A 20,724-nucleotide genomic window follows, 5' to 3' on the forward strand; every position below is an offset into this window, starting at 1 on the left:
ACAAAATCTTTTTTAAAAAAGTAACTTAAAAAAAAAAAAGGTAATTTAAAGGTAATATTTATTAACAAAATGTACATGTGAAATGAACTGATTGATATGAGAGGTCAAAAAACAAAAACAAGAATCCAGTTACAAATGGTACAAAAACTGGCTATTATAGGGCAGTCCGGGTGGCTCAGCAGTTTAGTGCTGCCTTCAGTCCAGGGTGTGATTCTGGAGACCCAGGATCGAGTCCCACGTCAGGCTCCCTGCATAGAGCCTGCTTCTCCCTCTGCCTGTGTTTCTGCGTCTCTCTCTCTCTCCCTGTCTCTCATGAATAAATAAAATCTTTAAAAAAAAAAAAAAAACTGGCTATTATATATTTATTGACATGCAGAAAACTTCACAACATAGTAAGTCAACACAGTGAGTTTTCTGCAATTTAGATATACTACACAGATATTCTAGAAAATTTGTCTCCTATCACTCACAAAATTTCTTTCTTTCCCCGCCCCCCCTAAATTCCACTATGTGCCAGCCACACAGGATTATTTATTTTTCTATGAACCTTCCCTTTGTAGTTACTACACTAGTTTATGCTACTTTCTCTGTCTGGAATTATTATTTGATCCTTTTTCCACAGGTCAAATTCCTAGTTATTCCACAAAGTCCTTATAATCTCTTTGTATGCTTTATTCAATTCCTTAGGCAAAAGTAATCCCTTCCTTTCATTATGGTCCATAACACTCCATCCAGATTTTTTATTATTACAGGTATGCCCCATTTTTCAAAAGTTCGTGTTATGCCACTTCAATTTTACAAGACTTAAACTTATATCTATTTTTGTTAACTGAAAAAAATGCAAAAAGGATTTTCACTTTTATGAAAAAAGGCAAAAAGTGAAAGTGGTGTTCAACCTTTGCTTTGCATTGACCCATTACAGAGGCAGCATGCACCCAGAGCAGCAAGAATAGCACCGCCCAACTCCCCCATGAGAAACTACACTGAGCACCTCAGCATAAAGCCTCCAGAGATCTGAACTATGTCTGTGAACATTTATGCTTTGTCTGGGCTTATTTTGTGCATTTGGTAGTTTGGTGAGTCCTAAGGTATCAGAAAAGCCTAAGAAAGGTTATTTTTTCAGTCTGGGAACGCTCAAAACTTTTTCCATATAAATTAATGGTAACTGCTTCCTCAAAGTTATACCAATTTCAGCTTATGAAAGGTTTCACAGGAATGCTTTGATAGTTACAGAAATGTATACTTACATATTATTACTATTTTCATACATTATAATGATATATTTACTTGCAACTTTCTAATTGAGAGTGTCATATGGGGAAAAAAATCTTGCATTTTATGCATCTTTGAATTCCCAGCATCTAGCACAATGTTTAAAACAAAGTAGGTCCATAGTAAAAGCCCAATATGTTAATAAATCTCTTCAGTACTCTTTACTACCATCTATTAAAAAAATGATGTCTTCCAAAACTCAACAATCCATCTTCCAATTGTTCCTATCATTTCAGAATTACATGCCTATTAGCTACCCTGAATAATCATGAACAGAATATTATTAAGCTTTTAAGGTTAACTATCAAATGAACAACCATAAAAATCCAAGAAAGAGAAGACAAGTTGACCCATGAGTCATGAACACCATGAACACCATGAGTTTGAACTGTGCAGGCCTACCTACATGTAGAAAACAGTACAGTACTGTAAATATATTATCTCTAATGACTTTTTAATAATATTTTCTTTTCTCTAGCTTACTTTACTATAAGAAAACAATATATAATACACATATAAAATATGTGCTTATCAACTTTATTTTTTGCTAAGGCGTCTGGTTAACAGTAGGCTACTGGGAGTTAAGTTTTGGGGGACTAGGGATGCCTGGATGGCTCAGCAGCAAAGCATCTGCCTTTGGCTCAGGGAGTGATCCCAGAGTTCCAGGATCCAGTCCCACATTGGGTTCCCTGCATGGGTGTGTCTCTGCCTCTCTCTCTCTCTCTGTGTCTCTCATGAATAAATACATAAAATCTTTAAAAAACAAAGTCTATTTAAAAAAAAGTTTGGGGGGAGTCAAAAGTTATACATGGATTTTTGACTATGCAATCTCACACTGTTCAAGGGTCAACTATATAGCACCTTCATATAAGGAAAACTATACAAAGAACTACACCATGTCTCTAGAAGTGAAGATTCAATATTTATAATCAATCAATTATTTCTTAAAATAATATTTCATTATAATATTAATATAACCAAAACTGTATTCTGTTAGTTCTAATGTTATTCTGGAAAAACACATAACAGTATTTATTCTAACATGTACTAAGATAAGATGTACATAAAGCCATAATACTTCAGAATAGGTACTAAGGTAAGAATAGACAGACACAACAATGAAACAGAAAAATGTCAACAGCCAAGAATCTGGGATGCCTGGGTGTCTCAGTGGCTGAGCATCTGCCTTGGCTCAGGTAGTGATCCCAGGGTTCTGGGATCGAGTTCCACATCAGGCTCCCCATGGGGAGTCTACTTCTCCCTCTGCCTAGGTCTCTGCCTCTTTGTGTCTCTCATTAATACATAAGTAAAATCTTGAAAAGAAAAGAAAGAACAGCAAGAATTTAATAGCAATCCAAACAGTATTTCATTTCCCTTTTTTTTTTTAAAGTAAACTCTACACCCAACATGGTGCTCAAACTCACAACCCTGAGATCAAGAGTGGCATGGTCTTCAAATCACTATGTAAAACATAGATTAGTGAACACTGTTGAAAAAGTTGACTATGTGGGAGGGGAAAAGACACATATCTCACCATATTATAAAATGAACTCTAAATAGATAAAAGATTTTTAGCAAAGTAATCCATTCTTCCTTCTTCCCTTACTCCTGGACTACATTAGTCTTAAAGCCATAAGGATGGATCCAAGCATGGTAGCATCTATGGTGGGGAAGTCCAACACAGGTGTCAAAGCCCCAGCAGAGTTGGCTCCCATGAGGGTGCTGAGGGTAGGAGTGGAGTTAGTGCGAAAGCCCGAGCAAGCGAGGAGACCAACCATTTGAAAGAAGATAGAGGGAGTAGTGACTGAAGATGAGTATGAAATCCCAAAAATGATGAAAAGGGCAGCCAATGCAGGGAAGCAGTAGCAACTCAGAGTAAAGTGTGGAATCCTAACCCAAGGTTAGGGTGATTGCTGCTTTAGGGGATGGCAGCAATCCATCTATTAATACAAGAGAGATTGATCAAATAAGTAAACATATTGAAGATAATAGGAGCCAGGTTCCTTACTGTTGGGATGAGAGTTATAAACATGAAAAGAAAAAATTTAAAGTAAACCATGCATTGTTGGGTTCAATTTGGAGAAATCAGTAAGAGTTTATGGTTCTATCTCTCTACATATAAAAATACATAGATATGTATAATATATACTGAATCAGAAGTATCACTGTGACCTCACAGTCTTGACCTCACAATCTTCAATATATAGAGATAAGCACTGAAAAAATATTGATGTGAATGTGTATACATCTCTGTATCTATATATAACACATCTATTTCCTAGCTATTCCCACTGAGATAGCATTGGGAGTAGCAATATCCCAATAACAATAAGCACACTTAGTGTTGACTTTGGTTTCTCAAAGGAATCAAGACTCCTTGAAGGAATGGGTGATGATTCCATGGCTAGTTCAGGAATGATCCAAGATGAGCTGAGGAACATACTGTGTTGTTCCAAAAGTAAAGAGCTCACAACATATCAAAACACACAGAAGCCAGCTTGAAGGTGTCCCACTAGCCAAATGTCAGACAAAATGATCATCAAAATACATGACAGTAATGGAGAATAACCATGAAAATAAAACAGTAACACCTAAGTCCATATTAGTCTATGCTAATATAAATGGGACGTGGAAAAAGTTATTCCTTCAAGTGTAATGCCATCTGATGAATGTAAAACAAGTGATAGAAGCAGAAAACCATCACTTACTATCAATCACAGTAATGAACAAAGCCAAGAAACAAAAATAGATGCCAAAATTAGTAGGTAAAAAGCACAAGGAACAAGATTATTTACATACAAAGTACTTCTCCATAAAATGCTTCATTATTATAAAGGGAAAAAAGATTAACTTCCCAGTGAAGAAATCTTACAGATACCACCTTAACCAAGTGATCAAGGTAAACCACCAAGCAATGGGAAAAGCAGAAATCATGCACCACCTGATTGGATGGAATGAGAACACAGCATCATTTCTGTGATATTTCTGCCAAAATACAAGATCTAAATTTAATCATGAGAAAACTTCAAAAAAATCCAAATGGCAGAGCATTCTACAAAGACACAGGCAGAGGAAGAAGCAGGCTCCCTGCAAGCAGCCCCATTTGGAACTAGATCCCAGATCGTGGGATCACACCCTGAACCATACGCAGACACTCAACCGCTGAGCCACCCAGGCATCCCACTGTTTGAGATTAAAGGAGACTTACAAGACAAAGTATAATTTGTGATCTTTTTGTTATAAAAGGCATTACTTAAAAAAAAAAAAAAAGCATTACTAGGAAAATGGGGGAAATATGAGTGAAAAATAGGGAAATGATGAGGTCTGTGCATTAGACAGTAATAATGGATGAATGTTAATTTCCTCTTTTCACTGGCTGTATTTTGGTGATGCAGGAGAAAGTCCTTTCTTAAAGGAAATGCACATTAAGCATGCTGGGGGCACCTAGTTAAGTGTCTACCTTTGCCTCAGGTCATGATCTTGGGGTCCTGGGACTGAGTCCCACATCAGGCTCCCTATTCAGTGGAGAGTCTGCTTCTCCCTCTCCCTCTGCAACTCCCCCTTGCTCATGCTCACTCATTCTCTCAAATAAATAAATAAAACCTTTTTTAAATAAATAAAGCATTCTGGGATGTCAGTATATATTGATAAATGACCCTGAAAAGGTTTACAAGAGGAAAAGCTCTTTGTACTATTAATGCAATCTTTATGCAAGTTTGAAATTACTTCTAAATTGAAAGGAAAAACAAGTACTTAAAAATATGAACCTAGGGATCCCTGGGTGGCGCAGAGGTTTGGCGCCTGCCTTTGGCCCAGGGCGCGATCCTGGAGACCCGGGATCGAATCCCACATCGGGCTCCCTGCATGGAGCCTGCTTCTCCCTCTGCCTGTGTCTCTGCCTCTCTCTCTCTGTGTGTGACTATCATGAATAAATAAATAAAATCTTTAAAAAAAAAAAATATGAACCTGATGAATAAAGGAACTTAAAAATATGAACTGGGAAGTACTAAAAAAACTTCACTAGCACTGAGAAAAATTTTCTTTGCATGGCATCAAAAGCAAGAACAATAAAAAACAGTTGTGTAAATTATATAAAAATGTTAAACTTCCCAACTAGAAAAAAAGAACCTAAAAAAAAAAAAAAAGAACCTGCTAGAATACCAACAACAATAAAAACCATGAAGACATAACGAAAGTTAAAAAAGCAAATGTTAAATTATGGACAAAAGCATACACAGCAAGTATACATGATAAAAGAAAAAATCTCTAATATAAAAAAACACTTGGTAAGAAAAATTCTAAAAATACAGTAATAAAATGAACAAAGACCTATTTAGAAGTCAATTAACGGAGTAATGAGTAACCTTTTTTTTTTTTTTTAACCGTAAAATAGAGACACCTTGGATGACTCAGTGGGTCAAGCATCTGCCTTCAACTCATGTCATCATCTTGGGATCCTGAGATTGAGCCTCCCACAGAGCTCCCTGCTCAACAGGAAGTCTGCTTCTCCCTCTCCCTTTGACCCTCCCCCTGCTTGTGCACGTGTGCTCTCTCTTTCTCTCAAATAAATCTTTTAAAAATACATAAAACTGTAAAATATTTAACTTAATATTTTCCCTAAAAAGAACAGTGAAGATTGTTTTAAGGTAATACACACTACACTTAACAGGATACAAGGTTATGAGCAACTTCACATAGTACTCCTGTAGTATAAATTAGAAACTGCATTCCCGAGGACAATTTCACACAATATATTTACTGAAGCTTCCAAAATATTCATACCCTTTTACACAGAGATTCTGTTGGTATGTACAAACCAAAACCAAAGCCAAATGAGACCCTTCAACAGTAAGGATATCCTAATTAGTTTATCAAAACTAGTAACACTCTGAATTACATGCTAAGTATCCAATAAAAATAATGGTAAAAAATATAACTGATACAAAAAGATGTTCAAGGTTACTAAGTTTCAAAAACAGACAAAACGGTATAAGCAATATAATCCATTTTTTACAAATATATATTAGGTACAAAAATGCACACACATACAAAATAAAACAAAAAATGTACACAAAAAAAATCCAAAAGACTCAGAAAAGAGAAGATTTAGGATAATTTCTGTCTTGCATTTTTCTATTTGTTTCCTATATTTTTAATTTTTAAAAATAAATATTAAATAATCTGCATTATAAAATACTTAACACAAAAATATTTGAAACTTTGGAATTGGTGACAGTGATACTTTCTCCCTACAGATGAAATAAATCAACAGTTACCTTCTATTAAATGGCAACACTATATTTAAAGACACATTGGATAAAAGAAAGGTCATCTAATCATGCAAAAGAGAATGAAGCAATAATAAACATTACTAATCAAGAAAAAGATACAGGGTAAAACAAAAGCAAAGAAAACATTAAGTTTTTAAGAAAAAGCTAACAACAAAAATCCTACTCTAGGAGTAGAAAATAATTAGGGAAAGGAAAAGGAGCAAGTAATATTCTATAACTGGATTAATTTTTAAGAAAGGATGATATAATAAATATTATACTAAATAATGATTAATTCAAATTTAATAGAATCTTTGAAAGAACATAAAAAGCCAGTAATTCTTTTTTTTCTTAAAAAAAGTATTTATTTATTCATGAGAGAGAGAGAGAGAGAGAGGGCACAGAGACACAGGCAGAGGGAGAAGCAGGCTCCATGCAGGGAGCCCGGCCTGGGACTCGATCTCAGGTCTCCAGGATCACACCCTGGGCCGAAGGCAGTGTTAAACCGCTGAGCCACTGGAGCTGCCCTCTTTTTTTTTTTTTTTAAGATTTATTTATTTATTCATGACAGACACAGAGAGAGAGAGGCAGAGACACAGGCAGAGGGAGAAGCAGGCTCCCCGCAGGGAGCGCAATGTGGCACTCGATCCCGGATTCCAGGATCATGCCCTGAGCCGAAGACAGAGACACTCAACCACTGAGCCACCCAGGTGTCCCAAAACCAATAATTCCTAAAGGACAAAGCTATGAGGAATGAAATGTCATTTAAATGTCAAAATACGGGGCACCTGGGTAGCTCAGTCAGTTAAGTAACCGCCTTCACCTAGAGTCATGATCCCACAGCGCTGGGATTGAGCCCCGGGTCAGGCTCCTTGCTCAGTGGGGAGTCTGCTTTTCCCTCTCCCACCCCTGGCTCATGCTCTCTTTCTTGCTCTCTCAAATAAATAAAAATTTTTAAAAATTAAAAAAATAAACATTAAAATACTAAATATCTAGGTTAACATAAAAGGTAATACAGTTTTGTTTTGTACTCCTATGACTTTATAACTTTTAAGTTTTAAGGACTTTTAATAACCATAGTTTACCACTTAGTAATTATAATTTTTTCAAATCTCTCTAGAATCTGATGGAGGCATATAATTTAAAATTTTTAATGAAGGCCTAAAATAAAACAAAATACAAAAAAATCTTTTACATTTCCCAGTTTTAGAAGAAAAAAATTATATTCAAACATCAATAAAATAATATCCATTGTACCTTATTGTAACGATCATGTGGAACAGATTGTAAAACGATTGGTTCCATTGTAGAAACATTGGCAAACTGTACCTCTGGAATATACAGGGCACAAACCACATGAGCCCAACCTAAAAATAAATAAAAGTAATGTCATTTTCCAGTTTTTAATAAACATTTTCCAAGATAAATAAAATCATTAACTTCCTAAAGAGATCTTTAAATTCCTATGGAAGCAAATGAACAATATAACATAAATGTTCATTACTGACTGAACAAACCACTCCTGATAAAGCACTCAATCATTTTTCTGCATAGTAACACAGATAAAACATTTTTAAAATTCAAATGCACTTACACTTCTTATGAGAGCACACTAAATAATTCAAATCAGTATTATTTCTGAAAACCACTTTAAAAATAAGATAAAACAAGGCACGCATGGGTGGCTCAGTCACTTGAGCATCTGACTCTTGATCTGCGCTCAGGTCATGATCAGGGTCATGGAATGGAGCCCTGCATCAGGTTCCATGCTGGGCATGCAGCCTGCTTGGATTCTCTCTCCCTCTCCCTCTGCCCCAGGCCCTCAAAAAAAAAGGGGGGGGGGGGTAAAATAAAAATTTTATTATTTTAATCTTAAATGTCAATATTAAAATTTTTTAACTTTTGGGGCAGCCCCAGTGGCTCAGTGGTTTAGTACCAACTTTGGCCCAGGGCGTGATCCTGGAGACCTAGGATCGAGTCCCATGTCGGGCTCCCTGCGTGGAGCCTGCTTCTCCCTCTGCCTGTGTCTCTGCCTCTCTTTCTCTCTGTCTCTCATGATAAAATAAATAAAATCTTAAAAAAAAAAAAAAAAAAGTTTAAGTTTTGTTAATGTTGACACTTAATTTTTTTAAGGTTTTATTTATTTATTCATGAGAGACACAGAGGGGCAGAGACATAAGCAGAGGGAGACTATGCAGGGAGCCTTGTGCAGGACTCGATCCCATGACCCTGGGATCATGACCTAAGCCAAGGTGGATGCTCAACCACTGAGCCACCCAGGGGCCCCAATGTTGACTCTTTAAATAAATACTAGTACTAACATTATTTTACCATTTCAATATTATTTTTAAAAATATTTTAACAATTTATTTAACAATTGATATTAAATATTGTTTATTTTTTAAAATGTGACTGAACCTATCAAAAAGCTATGATAATGAGTTACTAAGCCAAAACTGGAAAAGATGAAAGTCCAGGGAAGTGAGTACAGCTTTTGGCCACTTCTGCCACCCATGGGACATTTGCCTATTTCAGAGAATGCAGGTAAAAAGGGTGAAAGGTGGTTTTGATGAACTCAGAAGGCCAAAAGACAGGGATCTAGGTCCTAGACAAGTGAGGGAGAAGGGAAACTAGTAAGCCCCTACCCGCCTTCCAGCTGAGAAACTGAAGGGCTGCAAGCCAGAACAATAAACTAAAAGTACATAGAGACTGGACCTGGGCTTTGGATCATTTCAAACTCTGAAACTGGATTCACGTAATACTAGATTACAAGTGCCCACAGGCACCAGGTAGAAGCAATATACATCCTCTGTAGAGAAAAACAATGTAATCTAAAAATAACTTCTAGGGATCCCTGGGTGGCTCAGCGGTTTGGCGCCTGCCTTTGGCCGGGCGCGCAATCCTGGAGTCCCGGGATTGAGTCCCGGGATCGAGCCCCGAGTCCCGCGTCGGGCTCCCGGCATGGAGCCTGCTTCTCCCTCTGCCTGTGTCTCTGCCTCTCTCTCTCTCTCTATCATAAATAAATAAATCTTTAAAATAAAATAAAATAATAAAATATAAAATAAAATAAAATAAAATAAAATAAAATAAAATAAAATAAAAATAACTTCTACTACTGGTTCATTAACATTTTCAGCAGAATAAAAAGTACCAAACACAGGAGACAATACAACATAAATGAAAACCAGCAAAAACAAGAAAACCAAAACAGATCTATATTTTGGAGTTTAAGCCATAGACACATTAGAATGAGTATCCTTATTATATTCAGATACATACAACACAAAGTTGAAAATTTCTTCAAAGAACTGAAAATTATAATAACAAATCAAAATCCCCAGAAGTAAAAACAAAAACCTGTTAAAAATCAATAAGCAGGGGGGGAAAAAAAAGAAAATCAATGGGGGGGACGGGGCTGCCTAGACTCAGTCAGTGAAGTGTCTCACTCTTGATTTCAGCTCAGGTCATCATCTCAGGGTCATGAGATGTAGCCCTGCATCAGGCTCTGTGATGCGCATGGAGCCTGCTTAAGATTCTCTCTCTCACTCTCTGTACTCACACACATGCATGCTCTCCCCCTCCCCTTAAAAAAAAAAAAAAGAAAGAAAGAAAGAAAAAAGAATCAATGGATGGGATTAACAATGTTTAAACATGGATGAAAACAAAATTAGAGGGTAACAATAAAATTGGTTTGAAGAAAATATCCTAAGGCCAAGACACAGGGAGAAGAACTAAGGCCAAGCCCAGGACACTCCCAAAGTTCAGAAGATCTGATAAGACCAAGGTAGCTAAAACCAGCAGGACAAAGTACCAGAAATGAAAGTTCTTCACATAGAGTAGAAACACTCACAGAAAGAGATATACAGAGAACATGACCTGAATATTAAGGAAGAGAACATATGAATGAAGAAATTCCCTGAGGTTGGAAAAAGAACCATCCAAAAGAATTTAAGGAAAGAATGCCCAACAGACAAAAAGAGCCAGGAACATAGCCTGGTCCAGCTAGTCAGACTGGAAAAACTCGACTCACAGGGCACTGGGTATTTGAATACTCAGAAAAATCTTGCCTCAATAGTGAGGAATAATTACCCTTAGACCAAACACTGCTCTAGACCCATCTAATAAACCATAGAGTAGAACTTGAAAGAATCTATTTCTAAGGAACTTAACTGTATTTCAGAACAAACCTGAATAAGATTTAAAGGAAAGCAAAAATATCCAGATTTATGTCAGCAAAAATAGTGGAGTAGGCAGCTCCAAGAGCACATTCCACTAAGGAAATATCAAAAAAAAATCAAGCAGGAACTGTCAGAACCAACATTGTTAGGACTCTGGACAAGAGAGTAAACCGGTCTGCAGCAACTAAGCGAATAGTAAAAGTAAGAAAAAGGCAACTTAAAAATAGTAGGAAAGCTTCAGAAACCCATGCTCTTCCCTTAACCCATCCATGCCCACCCTAAGTTCAACATAAGTCTTAAATATAGCACTCACTGAGTTTCCAATGTGGAACCCTGGTTTTCCAATCCATAGGTTCAGAAAATCAAGTACAGACACAGAAGATATAAAACCCACAGTAAACAACTGTTTAAACAAAAAATGTAAGAATTCATTGTGGGGTTTATAAAAAAAGATAAATGCATGATATTAACTGCATAAAGGCCAAAAAAAGAAAGAAATGGAATTATATTGAGGATCTTATACTATATGAGAAGTACTGTAATATCGCTTGCTGGTAAACTATGAGAAAAAGATGTAAACTTTAAGTCCTAAGACAATGACTAACAACACAACAAAATGTACAGCTAATAACACAACAAATTAGACAAGATGAAATCACAGACATCTCAAAAGAAGGCCATAAAAGAAAAAAAAAAAAAAAAAGAACAAAAAACAAATGGAGCAAATAAAAACAACTATCAGGGCACCTGGCTGGCTCAGTCAGTAGAGAATGTGATTCTTGATCATGGGGTTTTGAGTTCAAGCCCCATAATGGGTATAAAGACTATTTTAAAAAATAAAATATTTTTTTAAAAATAATAATAAAAAATACCAAGATAGTAGATTTAAATCTAATCTTATCGGGATCCCTGGGTGGCGCAGCGGTTTGGCGCCTGCCTTTGGCCCAGGACGCGATCCTGGAGACCCGGGATCGAATCCCACATCGGGCTCCCGGTGCATGGAGCCTGCTTCTCCCTCTGCCTATGTCTCTGCCTCTCTCTCTCTCTCTCTCTCTCTCTCTGTGACTATCATAAATAAATAAAAATTTTTAAAAAAATCTTTAAAAAAAATAAATAAATCTAATCTTATCATTAATAACATTAAATGTAAATTAACCATTAAATGTAAATTAACCATCCCAGTTAAAAGATACAAACTGTTGAAATGAAGATAAACAAATGATCAATAAGCACATGAAAAGATGCTCAACATCACTAGTCACTAGAGAAATAAAAATAAAAAGTAAAAACAAAATGAAATACCACTTCATATTCACCATGATGGCTAAAACCAGAAAGACAAACTTTACCTGGTATTAATACAGATGAGAAGTAAAAAATTAGGACACCTACTGCATTACAAACGTAAATGTAAAACGGTACTTCCACTTTGGAAAACAGACTGGTAATTTCTCAAAAGGATAACAGAGTTATTGACACATGACCCAGCAAATAAACTCCCAAGAATAATCCAAAGAATTAAAAAAATTGTAAACAAATGTTCATAGCGGTACTACTTGTTCATAGCAATATTGTTCAAAAGAGCCAAATGAAAACAACCCAAATATCCATCAACTGTTGAATGGTTAAGGAAAATATGGTATATCCATACACTGGAATATCATTTGGCAATTAAATGAATTACTCAGACATGTTGCAACACAGACAAATCTAGAAAATAGTATGCTATGTTAAAGAACCCAGTCACAAAAGACCACATACTGTATGATTCTAGTTATATGAAATGTCCAGGATAGGGCAAATGGACATAGAAAAAGTTAATAGTTGCCAGGGTAGAAGTGTTCAAGGGATATAGAAAGTGAATGTTAATGATGGTGACAGTACCTCTTTTTGGCTTGATGAAAATGTTCTAAAATTGACTGTGGTGATGGCTGCACAAGTCTTTGAATATTTTTAAAACCACTAAATTGTATATTTTAAGTCAATCATTTATGATATGTAAATAAGGCTGTTACATAAAAAATTTAATAAGAAAAATAATTTTTTTGATTGGCAAAAGATTTTTGAACACATCACCAAATAAAAATGTAAGAATGGCAAATAACCACATGAAGAGCTCAAATTTACTACTCACTAATAAAATGAAAATTAAAAGCCAGAGGTATGATACCACTCTGCACCTATTAGAATGGCAAAAACTAAAAAGAGTGACCATACCAAGTGCTGAAGTGGATGTAAAGCAACTGGAACTCTCATATGCTGCTGATGGGAATATAAAATGTCCTAACTGTTTTAAAAAAGTTTGTCAGCTCCTTATAGAATTAAACATGCACCTATCATTATAAACTAGCCATTTCATGCCTAAGTATTTATCTAAGGACCAAAAAAGACTGTGATTATAAAAAACATAGTTTTTTTATAAAGTTTTAATAGTTAACAGTAGCTTAATTTGCAACACCTAAAAACTATAAACAGTCTATACAGATAAATAAACTGCTATATACATACAAAAGAAAAGCAGTGAACAGAAAAAAGGAATAAACTACTGATGCATGTAACAACAAAAATAATCTCTAAATATTTATACTCATGGAAATAAGCAAGACAAAAACAGTGTCTGTACATACTGTATATATATTTGAGTGTCTAGACACACATGCGTATATATACATATACATTCACTTAAATAGAATACCACAAAAATACAAGTTAATCTATAGTAATAGAAAGCAGATGAATAGATACCTGGGACAAGACTGGGGAGAGAAGGGGTGGTATAGATATAATACAAAAGAGTAAGAAGGTTTTAGGAGTGATGGATAAGATACATTTACTACCTTTATCATGTTGATGATTTCATGGGTATATACGTTAGTGAGAACTTAACAAGCTGTACATTTTACATATATACAGTATACTAAATGCCTATCACATCTGTATAAAGTTGTTTAAAAAATTTATAAAGAACAAAAATCTTAAAAAAGATCTCAATCCAAATTTTAACTTATATTAAATGTTAGTCCTTTACACACAACAGCTAAGGCAGATTGAGGACAAAGCTGATGAAAAAAATCCATACTACCATATGCTGCCTATAACACACAGTGTTTTAATAAAGACTGTTAAGTGTAAAACAAAGCAAACGGATGGAAAATGATATATGATGCTGACATAAGAATATTAAGGCTGAAGTGACTGTTTTGATGTCATAACACCTAGGAGACAAATATTCCATAGCTTAAAAAAGGGACATTTCCTAATGATAAAGGTATAATTCAGTAAAAGATCAACAATTTAAAAAGTGTCTACACCTAATAATGACACCTGAAAATACATAACACAACATTTGACATTATTAAAGAAACAAACATAACAGATTTTTAACACACCATACTCAGTAACTAACAGATGAAGTAGATTCCCCTCAAAAACTCAGTAGAGACATAAAAGAGTTTGGGGTGCTTGGGTGGCTCAATTGGTTAAGTGTCTGACTCTTGATTTTGGCTCAGATCTTGATCTCAGGGCTGTGTAATCCAGCCCCATGTCGAGCTCTACACTCACTAGGAAGTCTGCTTGAGATCCTCCCTCTCCCTCTTTCTCTGCCCCTCACCTTCCCCAAAATAAATAAATTTTTTTAAAGGTATATAAAAGAGTTCAGAGAGGAATCCCTCCCTGGGTGGCTCAGTGGTTTAGCGCCTGCCTTCGGCCCAGGGTGTGGTCCTGGAGACCTGGGATCAAGTCCCGTGTCGGGCTCCCTGCATGGAGCCTGCTTCTCCCTCTGCCTGTGTCTCTTGGCCTCTCTCTCTCTCTGTTTCTTTCATGAATAAATAAAATATTTAAAAAAAAAAAAAAAGAGCTCAGTATCGGCTACCTTGATCTAATTGACATTCATAGAATACTATATTCAACTGCAGAATATATATTCTTTTTCAAATGCATACAGTACAGTCAACACAAACTATATGCCAAGCCCTAAAATAAGTCTCATTGAATTCTAAAGGACTAAAATCTTCTAGAGTGTAATCAGTGGCCACAATGAAATTAAATTAGCAACCGATAATAACTAGGTATCTAAGAAAATCCCTAATAAATAGAAAATAATATACTTCTAAATAATTTATGAGTCAAAGAGAAAATCACAAAGGAAATTGGAAAACATTTTTTTTTTTTTTTTTTTTTTAATGATAGTCACAGAGAGAGAGAGAGAGAGAGGCAGAGACATAGGCAGAGGGAGAAGCAGGCTCCATGCACCGGGAGCCTGATGTGGGATTCGATCCTGGGTCTCCAGGATCGCGCCCTGGGCCAAAGGCAGGCGCCAAACCGCTGCGCCACCCAGGGATCCCTGGAAAACATTTTTAACTGAATGGCAACAAATATACAACATACCAAATTTTGTGACATGTTGCAAACAAAAGCAGTACTAGCAAAGGAATTTACATCTTTATATACTTTTATTAGAAAAGAAGATCTAAATTCAAAGACCTAAGCTGCTACTTTAACAAGTTATAAGAGTAAAATATACACAAATTAAAAGGAAGAAAACAGTAAAGATAAAATGAGAAATCTATAAAATAGAAAATAGGCAGGTAATTTTAAAAAGTAATGAAGTTATGTGGTTTCCTTAAAAGAGTAAACAAAGCTAACAAGTTCTATAAATATTGGTCAAGGAAAAAATAAAAAACTGAAAATACAAATCACCAGTATCAACAATAAAAATGAGGTTATCACTACCCACACTATTGATCCAACAAACATTAATGGGATGATAATAATAATAATACTGCAAACAAATTTATTCCAACAAATTTGACAAGTTACATGAAACAGTCAACTTTCTTGACACAACAATGTAGAGTCATCTCTATACCTACTTTTCAAAACTATATTTATCAAATTCCCAGAACGATTTCACTCTAACATCAGGTTTCACTGATAGATTCTATCAAATATTCAAGTCAAAAATAACACCTTTTACATAACTTTAATCTTTTAAAAACTTCATAGCCCTTTCATAAGAAATCTGACAAACACATTATAATTTTTAAAGAAATGGAGAATTAAAGTACCTGACAAGAAGAAGATATAAGTCACGAGCTGGAAAAATGAATTTAGTTCCCTAAGAGTTTCACAAGGATCAGAAAGTAAAAGCATCTGTTAATACTCAATTTTATCAACCTAACAGAGAGGAAAGAACAGAATGATAAAAAATAATCCAAGAGAAACCTCTACACATCTATTAAAATGACCAAAATCCAGAACACTGACAACAAATGCTGGGAAGGATGCGAAGGAACAGGAACTCTCATTCAATGCTCATAGGAATGCAAATGGTATATCCACTTGGAAAACACTTTGGTGGTTTCTTACAAAAAGTAAACATACTCTTACCATATGATCAAGCTTGTGCTTCATATTATTTACTTAACCTAAACAAAGCTAAAAACTTATATCCACACAAAACCCTGCAGGTGGATGTTTACAGCAGCTTTATTCATGACAGCCAAAACTCAAAAGCAACCAAGATGTCCTCCTAGAGGAGAACAGATAAAGTATGGTACAGTACATCCAGACAGACAACAAATCAGCACTAACCATCAATGTGCTATCAAGCTATAAAAAAGACATGGAGGAAACTTTTATTTTAAGATTTTATTTATTTGAGCAAGAGAAGACAGTGAGAAAGAGCATGAGGGGAGGGGAGGGGCAGAGGAAGAGGGAGAAGCAGGCTCCCCACTGAGCCAGGAGCCCTCGTGGTTTGATCCCAGGACTCTGAGATCATGATCTGAGCAGAAGGCAGGCGCTCAACCAACTGAGTCACTCAGGGGGCCCCAATATGGAAGAAACTTAAAAGTGTATTTCTAAATGAAAGAAAAAAAATTTTTTAAGATTTTATTTATTCATTCATGAGAAACAGAAAAAGAGAGGCAGAAACTCAGGCAAAGGAAGAAGCAGGCTCCATGCAGGAAGCCCAATGTGGGACTTGATCCTGGGACTCTGGGATCATGCCCTGAGCTAAAGGCAGATGCTCAACCACTGAGCCACCCAGGGGTCCCTAAATGAAAGAAATTAATCTGTAAAGGCTATATACTGTCTACAGCTACATATAGGACATTCTGGAAAATGCAAAACTATGGGGAAAAAAAAAAAAAGATCAGTGGTTGCCAGGGATTAACAGGGAAGGAGGGATGAATAGGCAGAGCACAGAGGACTTTTAGGGCACTGAAAATGATGCCCTAAACTGTAAGATATTATAATACTCTGTGTGATGTTATAGGTCATTTTGTCTAAACATACAGAATTTACAACATCAAGAGAGAACTCTAAAGTAAATAATAGACTTTAGATAATGTATCATTATAGATTCATCAGTAGTAAATGTTCCGATCTGGTAGATGTTGATAATGAGGAGTCTATACATGTGCAGGAACAAAGGGTATACAGAAACCTAACTTCTGCTCATATTACTGGGAACCTAAAACTACTCTAAAAAATAAAGTCCATTATTTAAAAAGTAATCCAAAAGAAGGTAAGAATGAAGAGAAAAATAACACAGAAGTAAAACGACAGGGACACCTGGTGGCTCAGCTGTGAAGCAGCTTTCTTGACTCCCGTCATGATCCCAGGGGGGATAGTGTTCTGAATAGGGCTTCCTGCTCTCAGAGAGTCTGCTTCTTCCTCTGCCCCTCCTCTCACTTATTTTCTCTCTCTCTCTCTCTCTCTCTCTCTCTCCTCCTTTTTCTCAAACAAATCTTAAAAAAAAAATTCATAAAAAGATATAGTCATTCTAAATGTGCATGCACCTAATAACACCATCAAAATACATAAGGCAAAAACTGAGGCTACACAATGACAGTGTGAAATAGTAACATAACTTCCAGTAAAAGAATAAACATTCAACACATCTGCAAGGATACAGATGATCATAACCCAAATATTAGCTTCAACCTTATAGATATATATAAAACACTACAAGACTACACAATTTTTTAAAGCACATATAGCAAGTTCCTTTAAAAACCACTTCCTAAAAAAATAAAATAAAAATAAAAATAAAAAAACCACTTCCTAAATAAAATTAAATTAAATTAAATTAAATTAAAAAATAAAAACCACTTCCTAAGGGATCCCTGGATGGCTCAGCGGTTTGGTGCCTTCCTTTGGCTCAGGGCGTGATCCTGGAGTCCTGGGATCGAGTCCCACGTCAGGCTTCCCAGCGTGAGGTCTGCTCTGCCTATGTCTCTGCCTCTCTCTCTGTGTCTATCATAAATAAATAAATAAATCTTAAAAAACACTTCCTAGCTATAAATCAAGTCTCATTTAAGATCCCATACTACTGAAATCAAAGACTGTATATTCTGATGAGATTAAACTCAAAACTGATAATAGAAAGAAAAATCCTCATGTATTTAGAAATTAAGAAACCAACTTCAATTATCATTGGGCCAAAGTAGTTATTAGAAAGGAACTTATATGACTTCTTTTTTTTTTTTAAGATTTTATTTATTTATTCATGATAGACATAGGGGGAGAAAGAGGCAGAGACACAGGCAGAGGGAGAAGCAGGCTCCATGCAGGGAGCCTGACGTGGGACGCGATCCCGGGACTCCAGGATCGCGCCCTGGGCCAAAGGCAGGCGCTAAACCGCTGAGCCACCCAGGGATCCCCGAAGTTATAGGACTTCTAATTAAAATAAAAATTATATCTAAGTTATACAATAAATTTCTCCCCAGAAATTTGGAAGTATACAATGGAAAGCCTGCAAACTAATGATCTAAATAAATTTCCATCTTAAAATTTAGGAAGAGAACCAAATAAACCTCCCAAAAAAGTAGAAGGAAGGAAATAAAAATATATTTGGAAATATTAACAAGAAGCAACGAGCCAAATGAGACTAATTTAAGAGAAACAAGATGACCCAAATAACCAAGGTCATTTTATTTTTTTTTAAAGATTAAAAAAAATAATAAAGATTTTATTTATTTATTCCCAAGAGACACAGGAAGAGGGAGAAGCAGGCTCCATGCAGGGAGCCCAATGTGGGACTCCATCCTGGGTCTCCAGGATCACACCCGGGGCTGAAGGCGGCACTAAACCCCTGAGCCATCAGGCTGCCCCCAAGGCCACTTTAAACTCTACAGATACTTAATAGATTAGGAAGAAAATGAAGAACTTTTTGCCAACAAATTTTATACTTTAGATGAAATGGATAAAAGAAAAGAAAAGAAAGAAAAGAAAAGAAAAGAAAAGAAAAGAAAAGAAAAGAAAAGAAAAGAAAAGAAGAAAAAGAAAAGGAAAAGGAAAAGGAAAAGGAAAAGGAAAAGGAAAAGGAAAAGGAAAAAGAAAAAGAAAAAGAAAAAGAAAAAGAAAAAGAAAAAGAAAAAGAAAAAGAAAAAGAAAAGAAATGGATAGATTCCCCAACACTACAACTTACTAAATATAATCACAGGGGCACCTGGGTCTGAGTGTCTACCTTTGACTCAGATTGTGATCCCGGGGTCCTGGTATCAAGTCCTACATCAGGCTCCCTTTAGGGAGCCTGCTTCTCCCTCTGTCTATGTCTCCTCTCCACCTGTGTCTCTCATGAATGAATTAAATGTTTAAATAAATAAATTGAAATGAAATAAACCTAATCACAATAAAAATGGAAATTTTAAATAGTCCTTTAATTACTAAAGACAACAAATGCATAATTATAATCTTTAAATAACTCCAGACACCTGTTTTATCAGAGAATCCTACCAACACTTAAAGATAAAATAATGCCAACCTTCCACAAATGTTTCTAGAAAACAGAAAAGGAATACTTTCAAACTTATTATGACATCTGCATAACACTGAAAGCAAAATCTGACAAGGCTATAGTAAGAAGGGAAAATTATAGCCTAATCTTCCTCATAAACATAGATGCCAAAATGCTAAAGAAAATAGCCATACATAACTGAATCCCACAGTAACAATCTGGGTTTACTCTGGGAAAACAAGGTAGATTTAATATTCAAAAATGAATCAATTTAATTCCTAACACCAAAAGAGAGAACAACTATATGACTATCTCAACAGAGGATGAAAGGCAACTCCATTACTGACTTGGGGCGGGGCGGGGGGGGATCAAACTCCTGTCAAGGAAGGAATAAAATGTAATTTCCTTAATCTGTGTAAGTATAGTTACCCACGAAACAAAAAACCAAAACTATAGCTATCTACATAATTAAAGGTAAAATGTTCAACACAATCCCTCTCAAGCAGGGAAGAAATAATGGCTTGCTATCACCACTTCTATTTAGTGTTGTGCTGTAAGACTCAGTGAATGTAGGTAAGGCAAAAATTTAAAAATGGGGAGGAGATACAGATTTCTTTTTATTGTGAAATTTTTTTAAAGATTTATTTATTTATTTATTTATTTACTGGGGGGGGCGGGGGGCGCAGAGACACAGGAGAAGGGAGAAGCAGGCTCCATGTCAGGAGCCCAACATGGGTCTCGTCCCCGGACTCCAGGATCGCACCCTGGGCCAAAGGCAGGCGCCAAACCGCTGAGCCACCCAGGGATCCCCTTACTGTGAATTTTTAAAAAAGCACATAAGAGGGCAGCCCCAGTGGCGCATCGGTGTAGCACACCGCCTGAAGCCCGGGATGTGATCCCGGAGACCTCGGATCGAGTCCCGCGTCGGGCTCCCTGCATGGAGCCTGCTTCTCCCTCTGCCTGTGTCTCTGCCTCTCTCTCTCTCTCTCTCTCTCTCTCTCGGTCTCTATGAATAAATAAATAAAATCTTTTTAAAATAAATAAATAAATTTTAAAAAGCACATAAGGTAAAATCCACTACCTTAACCATTTAAATGTACAGTTCACATTGTTGTGAAAGAGAACTCCAGAACTTTCTTCATCTTGCAATCTGAAACTATATATCCAACAAACAACCACTCCCTTTTACCCCATCTTCCCAGTCCCTGTAATCACCACTACACTTTATGAATCTGACCACTCTATCTCCTTTGAGTGGAATCAT

At 36.0% G+C, this 20,724-nt stretch overlaps 1 protein-coding gene across 19 annotated transcripts in view; it reads right to left on the reverse strand.

Annotated features, from left to right (window-relative positions):
- MLLT10 (MLLT10 histone lysine methyltransferase DOT1L cofactor) overlaps positions 1-20,724 on the reverse strand; it is a 249,025-nt gene that overhangs the window by 140,240 nt on the left and 88,061 nt on the right. For all 19 annotated transcript variants that reach the window (XR_005355186.1, XM_038529836.1, XM_038529832.1 and 16 more), the window contains one exon: positions 7,800-7,909. Coding sequence is in view for 18 of the 19 variants with exons in the window: in XM_038529836.1 (XP_038385764.1) it covers positions 7,800-7,909 (110 nt within the window). In the remaining variant the exon portion in view is untranslated. The remainder of the gene's footprint in view (positions 1-7,799; positions 7,910-20,724) is intronic.

Source organism: Canis lupus, chromosome 2, assembly GCF_011100685.1.
Source record: "Canis lupus familiaris isolate Mischka breed German Shepherd chromosome 2, alternate assembly UU_Cfam_GSD_1.0, whole genome shotgun sequence".
Lineage (NCBI taxonomy): Eukaryota > Metazoa > Chordata > Mammalia > Carnivora > Canidae > Canis > Canis lupus.